General features: G+C 41.5%; 1 protein-coding gene across 2 annotated transcripts in view; it reads left to right on the plus strand.

Annotated features, from left to right (window-relative positions):
• The window catches only part of LOC106805817 (histone-arginine methyltransferase CARMER-like), a 25540-nt gene extending 7287 nt beyond the window's left edge, over positions 1-18253 (plus strand). The window contains exons 4-14 of one of the 2 annotated variants that reach the window (XM_014807557.1): positions 9662-9766; positions 10007-10117; positions 10621-10798; positions 11437-11527; positions 11920-12001; positions 12957-13132; positions 13562-13699; positions 13985-14163; positions 14425-14523; positions 14808-14941; positions 15317-18253. In XM_014807557.1, the coding sequence (XP_014663043.1) occupies positions 9662-9766; positions 10007-10117; positions 10621-10798; positions 11437-11527; positions 11920-12001; positions 12957-13132; positions 13562-13699; positions 13985-14163; positions 14425-14523; positions 14808-14941; positions 15317-15454 (1431 nt within the window). In that variant the 3' untranslated portion in view covers positions 15455-18253. Of the gene's footprint in view, positions 1-9661; positions 9767-10006; positions 10118-10620; positions 10799-11436; positions 11528-11919; positions 12002-12956; positions 13133-13561; positions 13700-13984; positions 14164-14424; positions 14537-14807; positions 14942-15316 lie in introns of both variants that reach the window. The other variant, XM_014807558.1, reaches the window with a different exon arrangement.
• Positions 18254-20823: the final 2570 nt, after the last annotated feature.

A 20823-nucleotide genomic window follows, 5' to 3' on the forward strand; every position in this document is an offset into this window, starting at 1 on the left:
TAGCCTACTATACAGTACCAGCAATAGTCTTAATCGTTTGATTTGACCATAAAATAACTTCACTTCACACGTTAAATTAACGATGCAACACATACCCGCACGCCATTGTCATGCACGAGATACACGTAGATAGGAGTAAGGTTAAGAAAGCCTTTCACTAGAAATTCCAGAGCGGGCGCTCACTCTTGTCGATGCACTAGAGACGAATAGAACGTCCAAACGCCAATGATATTGGCATCTGTGTGTAGGCTGACTGATCACCCTTGTTCGATAATATACGCTCTTGCAACATGAACGCACAGACTTTAGCCCAGAACATTATATGATAAAATGCCTGCCAAATTTGCCGGCAAATTTCCGATGAAGCCGATTTGTAAAACCGGACAACGTTATGCCGAAATCCCTAACTGCTCTATATATCCTTTGACGCAATCAGATAGTCGCCTGTGACGTCACTTTGCGCGAAGGTTGGCGTCGAGGCTCGTTTGGAGTTGGGCAGGCGGATCAACTCCTCCAGAGTGCACATGCGCCGCCATTGCTCATCAGTACTTGTCCGTTTTACAAATCGGCTTCATTGGAAATTTGCGCAAAATTTGAGCAGGATTTATCATATAATTCTGGTAAAGTCTGTGGACCATGTTGCAAGACGTATATTTCGACAGTGATCATTCATGCACACACAGATCCAACTATCATGGCGTATGGAGTTTATTTGTCTCTAAGTGCATCGACAAGAGTGAGCGTCTGGAATTTCTGTGAAAAGGCTTCTCCTCTCCCTATCTACTGTGTATCTGTGCATGCAACACTGGCGTGGCGCTATGTGTTGCATCCGGTGTATTTAACGGTGTTGCAGTGAAGTTTATTAGGTCAAATCACACATTAAGACTATTGCTGTACTGTGTAGTAGCTACTGACAAGTGTGTATTATTAACATCATTTATTATTGAAAACGGTCCAAGTGTCTGTGATGGGACCGGTTCCGTCGCGTAACCTCTGCGTATATTTTATTGAAAAGCTCCAAGTGCTGTGCACAGTAATGGCGCGCAACGATCAACGCATACAGCCATCGGCATTCACGCACCAACTGTCATCTCGCTTATGTAACTATTAACGATGAATTAAAATTCAGTTCATCAGCATTTGATACTTAAAATCTTGAATTGGCTACGAATAAATTGCTAATAGTCGCGAAATTAATAAACGTGGCTACGCTGCACTGTGTTTAATTAAGAAGAGCGACGCAGAAACAGTTGGAAACATTGTGAGCGCTAACAATCGTTGGGAGTGGATCAACAAGTGAGTCACGTCCATGCCAACGGTCAACGACTCTTCAGCAACGCTTGACACTGGCGAAATATCTGCTCACTAATTACACACCTAAAGACGCCTTCCAAAATAAAATGATATTCAATTCCAATGTTTGCAAGCATACGTAGCAAAAGCAAAGTAAGTTTTCCAAGCGTATTTGCGAGAACGAAAAACTTCGCCGGCGTCACGTTTAGCAATACAGAGGATTGGCGGCGCGTTTGAAACACAGGCCATCGATTTGTTGCTCATTTGTTTGGCACAACACGGCATCTGCTGGGAAATGGCCGACCGTATTTGATAACTGTGGTACGTGTTTTGTCTGTGTTTAATCAAGTTGTGAGATTGAGAAACGGCGTGAGGCAAGCAGCGGGCAATCAAGGGTTTGTCCGTTACAAAAAGGAGTGCAAGGCTGGCCACATGTTCCAGATTGAAATGGTTAGCAGTATTAATAGTACTTTCTTACCTAGCAATACGTGCTGAAATATTAATTCAGTAGCCGAGAGCACATTTTCTTGCCATTCGTTTGGCATGTGAAAATATGCAGGTCCTAGGTTCATGTAAACGCTTCTATTTTTGTTCAGAATGGTTGGTAGTGTATTGTAATCGACATTACAAATTTTCCTGTAATAAAACTGTGACACGCACTAAGCCATTAATAACGGTACTTTTTGTTGGAGCAAATGACAATATAGAACAAAGAGTTACTCAACAAGTTGTACTGTAACTTAGTCCGAGCTGACGCAGACACCCGCAGTAATGGGGTCTGCGGCCGGTGTCTATCCAATCACGAAAGCCACTCCAGTTTTTGAGGGCGACTTATAAGTAATCATAAGCGCGCTGAATATATAACCAATCCTATATTGCGTGAACTTACTTTCTAGATCTGAATTGAATCATTTATTCTAACGTGCATGCACGCTATGATGTCCTGGTAGCGGCGCCACAATAAGAACTATATCAGTTGTTAACCTAATGGTAAATGAACATCCAAAGAAAATGGTGCTGTCCTTCATTCACAAATTGTCAACCAATAAAAATGCACTTTCGGTTACTTCGCTATTCCCGGATGTTCAATATATAGTTCCGGCACCATCATGGTCTGGTTTAAATCTTAAATTATTTCCCGAGTGAATCCCGAAAGCTACCGGAGTGAATTTCATTGGCCGATCGCAAATGAATATGGCCAAAGAATATAGAAGTTACTCCTTACTAGGATAATTATTGCAATGAAAACAAAGTTCTGAAAATGGAGAATCAAAGTCTTTCGAAAGCGATATTGACACACAGCAATCTGTACTTGATATTTTGGGTCGGATATATACCTGCATGACATGACGCCCTCCAGTGCTTACTCAATTCACCTATCCAAATGCCCACAACAAAAATTTGGCAACAATTTTACAAGGCTGACTGGCAGAACGTAAACCCGGCACCCATCAGATTAGAAAAGCGGTAGTTATAAGTCTGCATTTGCGGAAAAACTGTACTGTACGTGTATGAGTGTAATCTAAAGACCGACCAAGCTCATCCGACTGTTACACGTCGTAAGGGCCTGACAACCTTCCCATAGAAATGCCTGGTAGCTTGAAAACAAACATTCGAATTTCGTAATTTCGTAAATAAAACAATGTATTACAAACATTTACGTCGCTGTTAGGCATGTTTGGGCAACTATCACATCACTTCTTAATTAATATTCTACTTCGAAATACAGGGACGTTAAAATAGAGGCATTTCGGAAAGCTATACTATTGAACCGTTTGTAAAACGGCCATACTGGATTTCTTCATGTCTCTTTGTACCGTTTGCAATGTATTTTCGCTAGCGGCGTGATGGGATTCTATTGAAAATGCGCGGCGTTTTTTGGAGTTTTATCTTAATCGAATTTATAATAAATTTAGTCGCTGACACGTAAATACATGGCTCAATTATAGCCACACGTATAACAAATCGAGGCGGGTGGAAGTACAGAGAAGGCGGTAACCGAATCATAGAAAAGTTAGATATGTTTACACGTTTAATAGCACGCACGTCATGCCGAAACAAATATTCTATTCGCGTCGGCTTTGTTGACGCCTCGTCGCAATGTAGTGTAAGCGAGAAGGGAAATTGTGCTAGAGTGTAATCCTTAGACTAAAGAATTATCAACTCATCATGGCCCAACTTGTAGCAAGTGTGTATATATGTTGTTTGTAAGATAAAATGATGGATTTTTCTTGATATGGTAAATATTTACATGGTGTTTGGTGTGAGTAAACGATTAAAACTAAGTCCATTGTTGGCTACTGTGCATGGAGATTGAAGTAGATGTGTCAACTACTCATCTTGTGGTAGAGTTGCTTATCACTATCCAGAGGTGTATTAAGGCGAGGAGGACCTGTAGCTCTTGCTAAATTGCAATGTAATGGTGATGGCATCGTTAGTCACAAGGGGCTTGTTAGCACTATAACAATCTTCCCATTAACTGTCCAGAATTTGCCCTGAAACCACCAGCTGAATGTACTCACCAGTTATTTACTTATTCTACCCAATAACAGTTTTCCTAAGTCATTAATGTGATCTCTGTTTAAAAGACTCACCTATTTTTTCAACTCAGTATTGCAAGTCTTTACACATGTAGTGGTAATGTATGACATCAAAAACATGTACATGGAGATCATTGTGTACAAACCTGTGTCAATGTATCTTAGCTTTGTAACATACATAGCCACATATTTCCTCAACTTCGAAATGCAGCTGCCAAAGTTCTTCCCATTATTGAATATGTTTGTTGTTTATCTATTCATTATTGTTATTCTAGTTTATTAAAATTTTTCAACATGGTTAATTTACATTCATACTAAACTCAAATGCTGCATTTTCGAATTAATTTGTTTTTTGCTATAATATATTATATTTATAGCGTATAAGTAAGCATGCTTGGTGTCTCTCAATGCATCCAATGCTGTTTAAGTTAGATAACTGCTATGTCAAGATTTAGAAATATCTGCAGATGAATCCTAAAATGTTGTCTCAACTTGGTGCATTCCAGTGCTTAAAACATCAATGACTGTAATTTCCTAGGTCGAACAGTGCGGCTAACTTTTTCATTACAAGAACCTCGAGTGCAGGCCGGGTTGGAGAGTGGGATATTTATTCACGGCACAATACAAGCCTGCTAGTAAAGTTTTCTTCCAACAGTGGTAAGTAATCATTGAGAGTATAATATATCTGAGGATGCACGATGTGGCATGCCATTACTGCAACTACTTAATCTTCATTGTTTATCAATATGTGTATGTATATATAATACTATATATATATATACCTCATGGTTTATGAATATCAATGCTTACATGCAGGTGCGAAATTAGACGTGTGTCCCCAGTCAAATACTCCCTGGTTTTGTACTGTGCGACTGCGCCCTGATTTTGACATATGCAGGAGTTGCGTGTCACTGCCTTTGAAAATTCTGGCTATACTACTAATAGTTTGTTCCAGAAGGCAGCGACGCTCGTGGACATTACCATATTTTTTCCGAGCAAACTATTCAAAGAAAATTTGGCAGACTACTGCCAACCACATGAATGCTCAACGCCTCCGTTACGTATATATAGCACGATGTATGCGTTATTCCGTTAATATCTTTAGTTTGAAGCGTTATAGACTGCGGACGCGGCAGCTTATTTCTGCTGCGGATCCGCTCTTTTTTGAGGCAGGGAAGTTCGTTTTTGGAGCTCCTTGTAATCAAACGAGATTAATTTCTAAGCGCCACCACTGACATGGTATGGACTAGCGCACGATTGCTTAATGCTAATACATGTTGGTCGAACTACCTCGCTGATGCCTATGAGCAAGAAGCAGACGAGATCAGAAGATCTTTCGCATACTAGTATATGTGATTCGCAAGTTTTGACACTGCAGCTGTTAATACTCTATACGCAATATTTTTGGCATACATGATATTTTCTGCGGCGAAATATCATGACTTGACGACAATTCGGAGTGGTTAATTTCGCGTCGTGAATTATAAGATATTCAGTAAATAGTTCAGTATAGTCCATCTGCAGATTTTGTTTAATTTTCGCTGTCAGGGATGCGTTCCGTGACACTATGCGTGCGAAAATTAAAACCTCTGGGCGAAATAACACATTGTCGCTTATACACGTAACTGAACTTATGTTTGTCCCCTTTGTCTATGATATATATCCCGATAATGTTGATGGCCTTGTCAGACCTAACTATACAATCCAAATCATCCAGTTTTCATTTACAGTTTATGTATATTATAATGTCGTCATGGCTTAGAACATTTATAATGATTAGGCCGCAGTGCATATATAAAAAACATTAAGCATGCATGGGTAAAATAATATGGTAAGGTCAGTTCATCGTACTATTGATCATTTCAAGGCATAGCTAATGACGTCTAATTTACATATATAATATGTAAATGCAGGGTCTAATTTTTAACAGCTCAATAATGTTTGATAAGCATTCTATTGGAATGTGCTTCTCCCGGCTTTAGTCCTTGAGTAGCATGTAAGTAAGATGCCCAGTTCATTTATTAGCTACTTGCTAGTCTGGTTTGCTTTTTAACATTGGAGGCAGGTTGATAATGTAAAAATTTTGTGCTTTGTACATTTTGTTGATGGATATGCCACCTCACATCAACATATAATAGACATTGTGAAAAAAATACATCCGAACTTTTGAAATATTAAGTGTCAAAGGTCAGTGGTTGAAAGACTACATGATGAAGGTTTACTTAGCGAACTAAGTATTATAATAAGGTTATAAAGGTTTATAAGGAATTATAAAGGATAGTTTAGAAACTGATATTCGGTTTGTAATACGTTTTTTAGTGGCCATTGCTCATTGATTATGTGGCTGTTTTAAATATTAACTGGATTTTATTATCTTTTAGATTTTTAACACATTTCCAAAATGCTTGTGGCCATTCAAGAAGGGAGTCAGTGATGTGTCGGTGTTCACAGAGAGAACAGAAGACGCGTTCTGAAAACACAGTATTTATCAGGTGTCGTGTCAGTGACATAGCTAATAGCCGATTCTCATTCAGCACATTTCTGGATGCACACAGTTTTTAGCTCAGCTGATGAAGCCAGATGCAGCTTGTAGAATCGCATGAATGTCGTCCGTCTCGTACCGTCCGTCGTCAATTCCAGTTACGGCACAATCTTAATCGCGCGCCGTACTATCTTGATATTCGGGGCAACGGCGGGGGGGGGGCCGCGAAAAGTGATGGCGATATTTGGGGTCAAGGGTCAAAGGTCAAAGATGTGTCAATTGAGGGGGAATATTTTAAGGTTATGTGGTAGGAAATACGGAATTGCGGCACAAAATTCAATGGCTCCGACTACGCTCTCAATATTCGATGTATTAGTGTTGATGGTAGGGAAACCCATCACCAGCACGAAATTGGAGTCACAGGTCAAAGGGCAGTGGGGGAAAAGATCAGATATCAGAACATTTTTCTGAGGACATGGTCTAACGGACCGAGTGCAAAACTTTTTGTTTCAGCGGCTGCCCTACCATTTTTATGACTTTATTGAAAGGACGCTAAATCTACTTTCCGCTGCCGGATTGCGACAGATTAAGTGTCTGATAACCTTTTGTCCCTGAAGAGGAGGGTTAAAACATGGATTTGTTGACCTGTTAACAAAGGACTGAACTGCTTTTGCTTTAACGCGGTGGCGGGAGGGCCGCACTTGATTCGTTGCCACGTGTGTTTATCAGAAGAACACACCGGCTAGCAGTACACGTCAGTTGAGCGCTGTCGCTCTGCGGCACTTGTTGATAAATAATTCTCGAGTGACCGAGTGTACAGGTAGTACCTACCTGCCAATTCGTTTTCTCCCAAGACCTTTTAATGCATGCCGGATCTGTCATATTTTTGAAAGCTGATGCTAATTTGTGACATCCCATTAATTCTTCATAACATGTGCCTTTTATGTCTAATCGACATGCCTTAGTTTCTACGTGTTTTTTGACAATACCACAGGGTAGAAATTTAACTTTTGAAATCACTCCGCCAATTTTTTTGGCGAGTGGATCAAATTTTCAAACTCCGCTAAAAATCCGAAACACTCTCCGCATTTTTTAATATAATTATTTTTGATGTGTATAATATGATAACACTTCAATTAAAAAGGTTATCTTTTTAGTTACTTTATAAATGTTATATAATGTTGAGACGACTTTATTAAACCTTGCTACAAGCGCGAAGATAGAATACTCTCTCGTAGCGGCCAATCGGCGCAACGATTTATAATCCTTACTCAGTTTGTAGACAGTACATGATTTATAATTTTGCAGAAATTAGTTGTCTATTCCGTTATGACTTATGTTGACACTTGTTACTTTAAAATGCCTGGATATGGATGTTTGGATTTTGATAGTCATCACAACTATGTGTTATAGTCATCATAAACAGATTATATGTCACTCGCCAAGCAAAAATGCAAGTGCTTATATTCTTACTCGCAATTCGAAATCCACTCGCATTTTGCGGTGTGCGAGTGTTAATTTCGAACCGCTGTACCCCCACACATAATCAGTCAGGCTGTGTTTTCAACTTTGTTGATGAATACGTCTCCGCCTGATCGAGTTTACCTGGTTATTAATATTCGATGTATAGTGTGATGGGGAGGAAACCCATCACCAGCACGAAATTGGAGGTCACAGGTCAAAGGGCAGTGGGGGAAAGGTCAGATATCAGACATTTTCTGAGGACATGGTCTAACGGACCGAGTGCAAAACTTTTTGTTTCAGCGCTGCCCTACCATTTTTATGACTTTATTGAAAGGACCGTGAAATCTACTTTCCGCTGCCGTGCGAAGATTAAGTGTCTGATAACCTTTTGTCCCTGAAGAGGAGGGTTAAACATGGATTTGTTGACTGTTAACAAAGGACTGAACTGCTTTTGCTATTAACGCGGTGGCGGGAGGGCGCACTTGATTCGGTTGCCAGTGAGTTTATCAGAAGAACACCCGGCTACAGTACACGTCAGTTGAGCGCTGTCGCTCTGCGGCACTTGTTGATAAATAATTTCTGAGTGACCGAGTGTACAGGTAGTACCTACTGCCCAATTCGTTTTCTCCCCAGACCTTTAATGCATGCCGGATCTGTCATATTTTGAAAGCTGATGCTAATTTGTGACATCCCATTAATTCTTCAACATGCCTTTATGTCTAATCGACATGCCTTAGTTTCTAACTGTTTTTTTGACAATACCACAGGGGTAGAATTTAACTTTTGAAATCACTCGCAATTTTTTGCGAGTGGATCAAATTTCAACTCGCAAAATCCGAAACACTCTCGCATTTTTAATATAATTATTTTTGATGTGTATAATATGATAACACTTCAATTAAAAAGGTTATCTTTTTAGTTACTTTATAAATGTTATATAATGTTGAGACGACTTTATTAAACCTGGCTACAAAGCGCGAAGATAGAATACTCTCGGTAGCGGCCAATCGCGCAAGATTTATAATCCTTACTCAGTTTGTAGACAGTACATGTTTATAATTTTGCAGAAATTAGTTGGTCTAGTTCCGTTATGACTTATGTTGACAACTTGTTACTTTTAAAATGCCTGGATATGGGATGTTGGATTTTGATAGTCATCACAACTATGTGTTATAGTCATCATAAACAGATTATATGTCACTCGCACAAAAATGCAAGTGCTTATATTTTCTACTCGCAATTTCGGAAATCCACTCGCATTTTGCGAGTGTGCGAGTGTTAATTTCGAACCCTGTACCAACACATAACAGTCAAGCTGTGTTTTCACTTGTTGATGAATACGTCTCCGGCCTGATCGAGTTTACCTGTTTATTGGGTCAAACATATCACACATGTGTTTGACTGGAATTGACATGACCCCGCTCCCGGGCCCTCCCCATCCATCCATAAATGACATGCCTTCTGAAATTCTGGGGCGGTGCACTGAGTCCTCTAATAAGATTTCTCTGATTGATCACATTCCTGCCTATGTATCATTATCTCCCTGTCATAACGATGTCGCAAATACAGTTTATCATATATGGGTCTATCAGGTATCTATTCCAGCAGTATAAACAGTGTATACTCTGGTCAGTTTTTAATGTTACATAACTTTGCATGCATAAAATTCTCTACAAATGATCCCTGGTATATGCAGGCTAGCCTTTATTTGAAAAGTTGAAATTGTTTTTATATGAGCAATCTGAAAGATAAATAATGCTTGATCAGCAATCAGCAAAAAATCAAAGCTGGGGCAGTTAGCACTTTTATCTCACAGTGTGGTACAAGTGTACGCATGTATACAGTGCGTGCTATATAATAGTATATATGGTTATCTTTGCAGTTCTATGGATACCTGTCGCAGCAACAGAACATGATGCAGGACTATATAAGGACCTCTACCTATCAGTCTGCCATTCTAGCTAATCTATCAGATTTCAGAGACCAGGTAATACCAGTTGAGGCAGTGCGTCACTGTTAATAATTTTTTTGACGAAGAACACGTGTAGCGTTCGGTTAGGTACCTATCTGGTTTCTTTTTTCACTTTCAACTAATCATCATGAACCTCATGCATATGTTCATGTGAATGGCCACTAATTACAAGTCCGATCTCACAAACAGTAGCAACAGTATTAGATTGTTTTAATGGCAGGTGTTTGTACGGTTTACTATATTTGTGCTTTCTAGGTGGTTCTAGATGTAGGGGCAGGGTCAGGTATCCTGTCCTTTTTTGCTGTCCAGGCTGGTGCAAGACTCGTTTATGCCGTAGAGGCCAGTTCTATGGCCCAGCATGCAGAGGTAAGTGTGATCTTGTACAGACCCATTCATGGTAACAAAATATATTCAGAAATTGTGTAAGTCATATTTCAATGCTCAGCAATTAATTAGGGAAAAAATTGATTGTGGTGAGTGTTTAATGTTTAAATTGTGATACACGTCTCATTTGGTCTACTCGAAGCAAATATATCGAAACAGCTGTCAGTAGTGTGCGTGCCTGGAAGCGCTTGTGTGCAATGTTATAATCTCGAATGAAGTGAACTGTACACCCTCATCACTCCTACCTGGGATCAGCAGTCACGATAATTTTTCACATTAGTTTAAAATGGCCGATCTTGCCAGCCTGCAAAGCTCACCTACTAAAAACTTCCAAGATGATTATTACCGAAAGTGATGTCGAAATTCTAGACAGTTTACGAAAGCGATAAGACCCACAGCACACATAGTCTGCGACGATCTTGGCGGCAAGTTACGTTATTAATTACATTATGTTATTAAGTACGTTTGTGTTATCGCCTCTCCAGAGTCTTGTTCACGCGAACCGCCTGACCGGCAAGATTCAAGTGATCTCGGGCAAGATCGAGGAGGTTATGCTGCCGGAGAAGGTTGACATCATTATCTCGGAGCCAATGGGCTACATGCTCTTCAACGAGCGCATGCTGGAGACCTACCTGCACGCGAAGAAGTGGCTGAAACCCGGGGGTGCGTTGTCCTACGGTTCGGAACTGCCATCCGTAAGGGCGGTGGGCAACGAGGTTTACGTGTGATCCATTTTAAAATCGGTTTGCTGGAGCTGCGTGCTTCGTGCGGTTAATTTGAACGGTGTGTTGGAAAATCGCTGACGTCCAATTGGTTTGCGGAGTGATACATGAAGTTATAAACTTGCGCTGGTGCTTGGTTGGTTGTTGCTGTGATATATAGGGCAGTTGTGCATAAAAATCGCTCCAGCTAGGGTCCGATGGTTAGCGGTATATGTTGGCGTGACATGCTAGTGAGTCCCTATTAGGACAATCTGTGACTGAATTTGCTGGAGAAAAAAAATAATTTACATAAACAGGTTGTGATTTAATGAGAATTAAAACAATCGCTACACATCTATAATAAATAATATAATAATTAATTTCAAATGATGTCATTAGACTGGCGTCACCAATAGGGAAAAAAATTTTAATCGTATTTTTGAAGAATCTATTCGTATAATTGTCGTTGCTTATAGATATAGCGGTCAAATATGTTTTAAACCCAACGATTATTTAACAAAAATGCTTGGAAGTTTATTTTATCGGTGGACTTGTGTGACTCTATCAAGAATGCTGATTGCAGTTTTGTGGTTTCTTCAGGGAAAATGTTCCCAACGTGTGGTGATCTGCATATAGCACCATTCACTGATGAAGCTCTGTTCATGGAACAATTCAGCAAGGCGAACTTCTGGTAAGCAAAACAACTTGCGTATTATATGAGACTGAATATCACATAACATTCTGTATGTGATGGACCTATCAACTGAATTTTAACTGAAATGTGTTTGGAACTTAAATGATTGACTCGTATAGTTGTAGGTTTAGTAAATAGTGCACTGCTATCTCTCCTGTGTAGATAATTTGTGTAGTGGGTTTTAATGTTGACCTGGTGATGTGCAGGTGGATTTAATAGATGCTTCTTACTAAAGGAACAATTTCATGTATTATACGTATTATCCAGTAAAGTTAACGCTTGCAAAGCTACACACAGCAGTTTACCAGACAAAGGTGGCAATTTGTGTGTTGTCATATTGTGGGTCTGCCTTACGCACATTTATCATGTTGTTTCACGTCTGTATACAGGTACCAGGAATCATTTCATGGAGTCGACCTGACCAGCCTGCGACAGCAGGCAGTTGAGGAGTACTTCAGACAGCCCATCGTGGTATGTCACTATTGTAGCGTTGAATATACGTTTGTAGACAGTAGACGCAGATAGTAGATGTACGGTGATGTAAACGGTAAACAACTACAGGTTTATTCTAAAACACGAATAGCAACAGTGTATACACATACCAAGTGGTGGTCGGAGACTCCAACTTTTACACCAAAACCCATTCCTTTTAAACTCTCTGCGTCAACTCGCGACCTGTGCCGGCCTTTCTAATTTATTACCCGGGTCGTGGACACAACGCTCTGTCGTGACTACCGTCCGCTGGTAGCGGCAGGGGTGACAATCTACGTGGTCGTTGCCCCCTTAATGACCACCAGCTTCGTCGCATTCCCACCGGAGTTAATGTGTCTGTATCCTTCTACCTGCATTTTGTCTATGCTTATTTCTATGTGTGCTCTTATGTGCACAGCTAATGTATTCCGGGTTCATTGCCTGAACCGTTGCTAGGGTAATATGTCGGACTTTCCCATATCTCTATCTCAATGCTAAAACGCTGTACTACACTATCACAGAACATTGATTTCAGTGTCGGATCGGCGTGTTAAACTTATATTTAATAGGCTTCATAGTCCGACAGCGATAAATCGATTTACATCAGGGTAACCGCAGAATCACGTGCTAGTTTACTTGGAGATGTCTTGGTAATAGTAAATTGCTTCAGCACTATATTTACCAGGGATGCATGTTTTAAGAATCTTGGAACAATGCATAGTCACTTGATGTCTGTTGAAATTGCCTGTTATCTGAAAGTATATAGTGCAGTCAAACGTGTTAGATATCACCTCTATAGAACAGACATCTGTCTATAACATCACTTGGCATTTCCCTAGAGTAACCTGACCCTTATATGAAGCTTCGACTGTAGTTAGTGCGTACTATCTTAACCTATATACTAGTCATTGGTTGCATCTTAAGTGAGTGTTTTTTCTTCTGTTTCGTGATCTAGGATACATTTGATGTGCGCATCTGCTTGGCACGCAGCATCAAGCACAGCGTGGACTTTCAGACAGCAGAGGAGACGGATCTTCATCACATTGAAATACCTCTAGACTTCCGAGCCATCAGTTCCGGGCACGTTCACGGTCTTGCCTTCTGGTTCGACGTTGCCTTCCTGGGATCCCAGTAAGTTCCCAGCAGGGCATTTGCCACTCTAGCGTTTTCTATGGAAATAAGTCGAAATTACATGAATCATAATGTGCCATGTAATATAGTTAAACGAATATGATGGATAGTTTCAAAGTAAATTTTAGTGTAATAGAGAAGCATTTCTGCTGATAAAGTTGATTACAAACTACATAAAATCAAGACAGGTAGCACAATATAATAAATTTAACGTGCTTATCACTTCAGGATTACCGCTAAATTTATGCTACGCCACTGTTATTTATATATCTTAACATTTCACACATAATGGTAAGATGAAGTAATTGAGCGATGGAAATGATAACCTGTCATTCAATATTGGTTGTTTAAATTCTGTTGATTGTGGATCATCGTAATTGATGTTGTTATTATTGTATTTTGATTCTATATTGCATAATTGTTTGACAGGCAATCGGTATGGCTTTCAACATCGCCCACAGAACCTCTGACACACTGGTATCAAGTGAGGTGCCTTGTGCAAAACCCTATCTTTGTCAAGACAGGCGACCGACTTCTAGGAGAGGTGGTTCTCACGGCCAACGAAAGGTATGGGTTCGCTAGACTATAAGATATTTGTGGAGACAGTAGTGTTTGTGTAAGCCTAGTAAATGGTTCATTGTCCAGTTGCTTGGGTAATGATAGAATTTGCTACACTTGATGGTGTTATGATAAGAGGTAAATACAGTTTGTAATGGAGCTGTAGGGGTGATCACCATATGTAACATAACAAGAGATGTAACTGCAGTTTGTAGTACAATGATAAAAGCAGATCATTTTATTCCGTGGAGCCAAGCATAGAAGATAATGTGCACATGCTTTTTAACTCTGCAGACAGAGCTACGATGTCGAGATCGTTCTGTACAGAGAGGGCAGTACTGTCAGATCCAGCAACACTCTTGACTTGAAGAACCCATTTTTCCGCTACACGGGACAACCACCTCAACCTCCCCCAGGTCAGAACACGGCCTCTCCCAGCGATGCGTATAATATGCTGACACCAAATCAGACGGGTAAGTGACTCAGCGCTACTCGTTTGCCGTACTACACCCCATATAACTGCAAGAACGTCACAGTCATTTGTCAGGCAGTGGAAAGCCTTTGGTCTGTTGGTGTTGTTTTGTTAAATTTACCAGATAGAAGTCAGCTGCTCAAAACATTTCCATCGGCTTGCTCTAAGATGGCTAAAGACGTCTATCACTAATATGTCATGCTAATTCCTACTGTGCTTTGTTAAGGATTATACTTTCCTGACATCGTCCTTTATTTTGAAGGTCAAGGACAGGGCATACAAGTGATCGGTGGTGACCCAGTAGTTATGAACGGGGAATTGATGTCAAACCATACACCATCAACAAACTATGCTCATTTTGGTAATCTGAACATGTGTGTATGTGTATCTAGTTAATATATATATATATATATATATATATATAATTATATATATATATATATATATCAATAAATCTTTTGGTTTTGACAAATGCCATTTTATAATGATAATGGTGTAACTAACTTCCCGACTGTGTACCGGATTCCGTGATTTTCATCATTGATGATTTTTGCATGTTAATGATGAGCTTTATGGATATTATATATATAAAATTTGCTGTTTTAGTGAATTTCTATATTAGTAATAGTTCTATCTTTTTTATAGCAAATGTTCAAGCGATTCACCCAGGCTGTATACCAGCAGTTGGTACGGTAGCATCACAGAGACCTCACTCTGTAACCAGCCTGGCACTTGCCAGCAGTGCAGGTGGAGGCATTGCTCCCAGTGTCTTCACACAGGTCAGTGCAGGGCCTGTGTATCAATGGTGACCAGCTTTCCCAGACAAACTGGAGTGCAAAGTATCCTGAACAACCATAATCAGCACACAGATTAGTGACGAATCAGTCACAGTCCACACGAGAGAGTGTGATGTCACACGAGAGAGTGTGATGTGTGACTATTTTTCACATAGTCTCTTCGTTGTGGCCTGAACAGAATATTCTTCATTACGATACATGCATTATGACCAGTACATGAAGTGCTTAGCAGTATGAGTTGCATGCTCCTCTCCACATCAAACGTGAAGAAGAAGTGAACGTCAACGTTTTAATTGGCCTATTACCGTGCAGCGGCGATCGCCATGGCAGGCGTGTAACTGCTGTTTTACATTGCAGGGGAATATGATAGGATCTGGAGGTAACATTGCCCACTTCGCACTCAGCAACACATTCATGATCGGTGACTACGCAACGCCAGGAAATCTGATGTCGTTGTCTAGCAACACGCAGTCTACCAACGCTTATCGACACTGAAACAATAGGGTCCACGTTATTTCGGCTTCGCTATTCAACAGCAGACAGTCTACCAACTCGAACCAACACTGATACGGCGGAGTCCATGTCACTTTGGCTTTGCTATCCAGCAGCACACAGTATACCATTACCAATGTCTACCGACACTCAGACGACAAGGGTCCATATTCTGCTGGCTTTGATATCGAGCAACACACAATCTACAGACGCCTACCAACAATGAATCGATGCGGGCCGAGTTATATCGGCTTCGCTATCCAGCAGTTCTTCCAACACTTCACTGGCCTGATTCGCATTGTTCCGACGTTGTTGACCGGAACTTGCTACTAGCCGAGGGTTTCTGAACGTCGCAGCTGACGAGGAGGTTACCGCAGTGAGAGCAGGAACTAACTGCCACGCTGCGACGACACGCCAGGTCGTTAATGCTGCCGCACGATTCTACAATACGCCTGCCACTGATGTGAAATAGCATCGCGGCGCTAACTTAGAGACTCGAGGGTGATCACGTGCTGGATACTTCGAAAAATGATTTTTAGTGAGGTATAGGTAGATGTTTAGATGTGGCCGCCGCGTTAGCCATTGTCCTTCGCTTGCGTTGTATCGATGCGTGTTGAAGGAACATCACTTGCTCATGTGGATGGACGAGCTGTTGAAGTCGTTTACTGACTGCTCTAAGTCATTATGTCGAATAGCGGGTCGACATATATAGTAAACATGTGCATGTCTGTCTGTGTGCGCGAGTGCATGCATGCGTGCATGTGTGATTGTGTGTCTGTAAGTGGGCGTGTGTCTGGCTGTCTGTTTGTATTGTCTGTCTGTCTGTGTGCGCATGCGTGCGTGTGCGTGCATGCATGTGTGGGTGGGTGAGTGCATGCATTCTTGCATATGTCTCTTTGTGGGCGTGTGTGGGTGTGGGTGTATCTGTGTGTGAGCGTGTGTGTCTGTGTGGGTGTGTGTGTCTGTGTGTAGGCGTTTGGGTCTGTGTGTAGGCATGTGAGGGATTCGTAATGCATGTTAATTTTGCATAGGTGTAATTTGGGCAGCCTCTTGCCAATCATCATATTAACTGAAAACATCTCGAGTGGAAAAGAAAGCTTGAAAAACATCGTAATCCTATTCTTTTGAGATTTCCCAACAAACTCGGTTAAATTACTATTTGTAATTTACCAGAGATATTGCCCAATAAAGCTTTGTCGCAAACTATAATCCCATATTACTCAAGTTGGTATCAGCTGGAAAAGCAGGCTAAAACATTGAATCGTATCCTCAATTTGAGTTATACATTTGTGCCTGTGAATTTCTTATTGTCTTTTTACTAGTGTTTTTTGTATGAGGTAGAAAATCACTAGTGGGAAAAAGTTCTGGTGATCGATTATTTTGTTGTTCTTTTACACATGATAAGTATATGTTATCCTCACGGTAAATAGGTTACCATACACTTCAATCTCATGACAAACTTGTAAATAATTTCGTATTATTTAGATGGTCAGGGTAGGCAGAGGATTACCAAGATCTTTTGGGGGAGGCAAGTGAATAGCTTATTCTCATTTAAAAATTAAAGAAATAATGTAAACGTATGATTTCTTGAATACCTAGATAAATAAAGTTGGGATGGAAGGTGTCTGTACAGCTTATACAATTTTCAATTGTTCGCGACTATAAACCCTGTATGAATATAAATGTGTTATTATTAGGCATCCTGTAGCGTAACCAAATGCAATAATGTCGATATATCGATGGCACTATTGTTGCAAATGTGTTTAGTAGGAAATCGATCTCTGATCGAAAAGCTTGGAGTGATTTCTGGTATCACGTGGTAATTTTCTTGACTTCAAATGACTCGCCCAATTAAAATATTGCTGTAAATAGCCTGATCGCCTGCTTTTAAAAATATCTGCTATTGAATGACATGAGAGAATTACAACATGGTGACTTGCATTTCATAGCAGATAAAAGTTGGTAGTTAATATATACAGCTGTTCTATTCAGTGACTGCATATACGTGATGGCTACGACAAGGCGTGCCCATGCAGTCGTGTATTTACCCAGTCGTACATGCGTCTAGTCATGTGCACCGCTCCCCATGCACGTGGCCAGCCGTGCACTTGCCTGAGACAAGTTTAGCGATACTCACAATGCGTACTATTCTCAGGTCATTTGTTGCAATTCAACCACACCTACTAGAATGCATCAGCATTTCTTTGTAGTTTAGGCGTTATTCAAGTTTCACTGACAGTTCGGATGTTATTGGCATTTTTCTGTGAGGAATTTTCTTGTTGGAGCAATAAATCGAATAATGGCTGTTATACTGTCATTGTCAAATCGCACCCGCTGCTACCAGGTGTGGTTACCAAATTCTATCCACTGATCTTTGGCGTGTGGCTGCTAGTATTTGACAGTGTTGGCTGTTTTGGTTCACGTAGTTCGATATGACAAACCTCTAGAATAGTAATTGCATGTTCACGTGAGTGTTATTCTGCATGTTAAGGAGCTAAACGTATGTATTGTAAATGAAGATCAGCCGCGTTTTCCCGCGCCCTTCAACTACTTTACTAGGAATGGTTGTAAGTCGTTCAAAGCACACGCGACGTGCTTCGGGAACCAACTCGTATATTAATCATTTAAACTACGAAGGAATAAAAGATAAATGATTATGGACTGTTCGTAATTTGTTGAAGGGCTAGCTTTTCCGTGTGCTGTCATATACTCTGATCTGTTATTTTGATCACTTTTGTGGAATTGCTCAATTGGGCAATACGTTTAATAAAATGGGGGACGCGTATCCCGAGTTCGCTTGTAGTCGACTTTTGTTGCTGCTGTATTCCTTGTCTCGTTGAATCCAGCGGTTTAGATAGCACGGGCTATTTTGCGAGTACTGGTGCTCGTGCTGAGTGTTCGATCACATTAGCTCCTACTTATTACTCCTCTTCAATTAGCACCTTAGCTCATGTTATATATTTGATGACTTATGCTGCTGCTAACGTAACAAACGAGAGCGGAGTATACGAAAAAACATACTGGATGTAGATGGAAGACTAGCCTGTTGAAGCAGTGGATGCTGGCCGCAGAGGTACAGATATAGTAGACCGGGAGGTGTGGGGAAACTATCGTAGCGGGTCGAGCGGTAGAGGTGTGTATGGGGCGCCGTTTGGGACATGATTATTACCATTGAGATTTGTCATTTTTACTATGGAGATTTTTCATCATTTTCAACTACTGAGATTGTTCATTCACTACTGAGATTTTCATTTTCAGCAACGAGATTTTTCATTTCACTACTGAGAGATTTTTCATTTTCAGTACTGAGATTTTTCATTTTCCACTACTGAGATTTTTCATTTCACTTACTGAGAGTTTTCATTTTCACTACTGAGATTTTCATTCATAAATTTTCATCACTACTGGAATTTACGTTGATTCATTTCACACTGAGGTGATGATTTTATACTGAATTTTCACTACATGAATTCCACTCGGACTACTGAGATCATACCTAAATGTATACGATAGGTGCGCTGCCGAATGTTCGTGTTACGTTGCTACGTTAGCGTGCTTAATTGCGTGGGAACAAGAAGAAGAATGGATAACTTGGACGGATATGTCAGTGTCAAGGCGATGTGCTAAATGTTGTCCAACGTTTAGTTGAAAGTCAACTCTTCTTAGAAATTCATTGAGCCGACGCACTAGCGTCCATAAAGGTGACTAGGCCCCCACTGAAGGAGTTTCATGAGGCAAGTTAGCAGGAATTTCCTAGCCATGTGGGGGCCTAGTCGACCTATTAGGCGCCTTAGTGCGTTCGCTCAATGAATTTCTAAGCAGGTTTGACTTCAACTAAAACGTTGGACAACTTTAGCACATCGCTTACACTGACATATCCGCCAAGTTTATCCATTCTTCTTCTTGTTCGCACGCATAGCAACCGTAACGTAAGCAACGTAAACACAACAATTCGGAGCGCCACCTATCGATACATTTAAGGTATGGATTCTCAGTAGTGAAAATGAAAAATCTCCAGTAATGGAAAATGAAAAATCTCAGTAGTGCAAATGAAAACTCAGTAGTGAAAATGAAAAATCTCAGTATGAAAATGAAAATCTCAGTAGTGAAAATGAAAATCTCAGTAAGTGAAAATGAAAAAATCTCAGTATGAAAATGAAAAATCTTCAGTATAAAAAATGAAAAATCTCAGTAGTGAATAATGAAAAATTCAGTAGTGAAAATGAAATCTCAAGTATAGTGAAAATAGTAATGACAAATCTCAATGGTAATAATCATGTCGCAAACGGTGCCCCATAAAGGTTGTGGGGAACGTTGATCGGGAGGGAGAGGGGTGGGGGAACGCTGATCGGGAGGGAGAGGGGTGGGGAAGGCTGGATCGGTGGGAGAGGGGTGGGGTCGCTGATCGGGAGGAGGAGGGGTGGGGAACGCTGATCGGGAGGGACGGGGTGGGGTCGCTGATTCGGAGGAGCAGGAGGGTGGGAACGGCTGATCGGGTGGGAGAGGGGTGGGAACGCTGATCGGGAGGGGAGAGGGTGGGAACGCTTGATAGGAAGGAGGGGTGGGGTCTCTGATCGGGAGGGAGAGGGGTGGGGGTAACGCTGATCGGCGTGGAAGAGGGTGGGGGGGGTCCGCGATCGGAGGAGAGGGTGGGAACGCGCGGAGGGAGAGGGGTGGGGGTCGCTGATCGGAGGGAGAGGGGTGGGGAAGGCGATCGGGTAAGGAGAGGGTGGGGGAACGCTGGATCGGAGGAGAGGGTGGGGGAACGCTGCCTGCAGGAAAGGGGTGGGTCTCTGATCGGGAGGAGAGGCGGTGGGGAACGCGGATCGGCGTGGGAGAGGTGGGGGTCGTGATCGGGAGGAGAGGGTGGGGGAACGCTGACGGGAGCGAGAGGGTGGGAACGCTGATCAGGAAGAGGGGTGGGGGTCTCTGATCGGGGAGGGAGAGGTGTGGGGGAATGCGAATTTGGGAGGAGAGGGTGGGGGTCGCTGATCGGGAGGAAGAGGGTGGGGTCCGCTGATCGGTGTGGAGGGGGTGGGGGAAAGCTGATCGGAGGGAGAGGGTGTGTAATGCGATCGGGAGGCGTGATGATAGCGAGGTTGGGGCGGGGAACTATGGTAACTGGGTTCGGGAGAACTATGGTACCGGTTCGGGAAAAACTATGGTAACAGGTTCGTGGAAAAAAAAAAAAAAAAGGGAAAAACCTATGGTAACGGGTTCAGGAGAAACTATGGTAACGGGTTCGGAGAGAATATGTACCGGTTCAGGGGGAACTATGGTAACGGGTTCGAGGAGAACTATGGTAACGGGTTCAGGAGAACTATGGAACGGTCGGAGAACTATGGTAACGGGTTCGGAGAACTATGGTAACG

The sequence above is a fragment of the Priapulus caudatus genome, unplaced genomic scaffold, assembly GCF_000485595.1.
Source record: "Priapulus caudatus unplaced genomic scaffold, Priapulus_caudatus-5.0.1 Scaffold128, whole genome shotgun sequence".
NCBI lineage: Eukaryota > Metazoa > Priapulida > Priapulimorpha > Priapulimorphida > Priapulidae > Priapulus > Priapulus caudatus.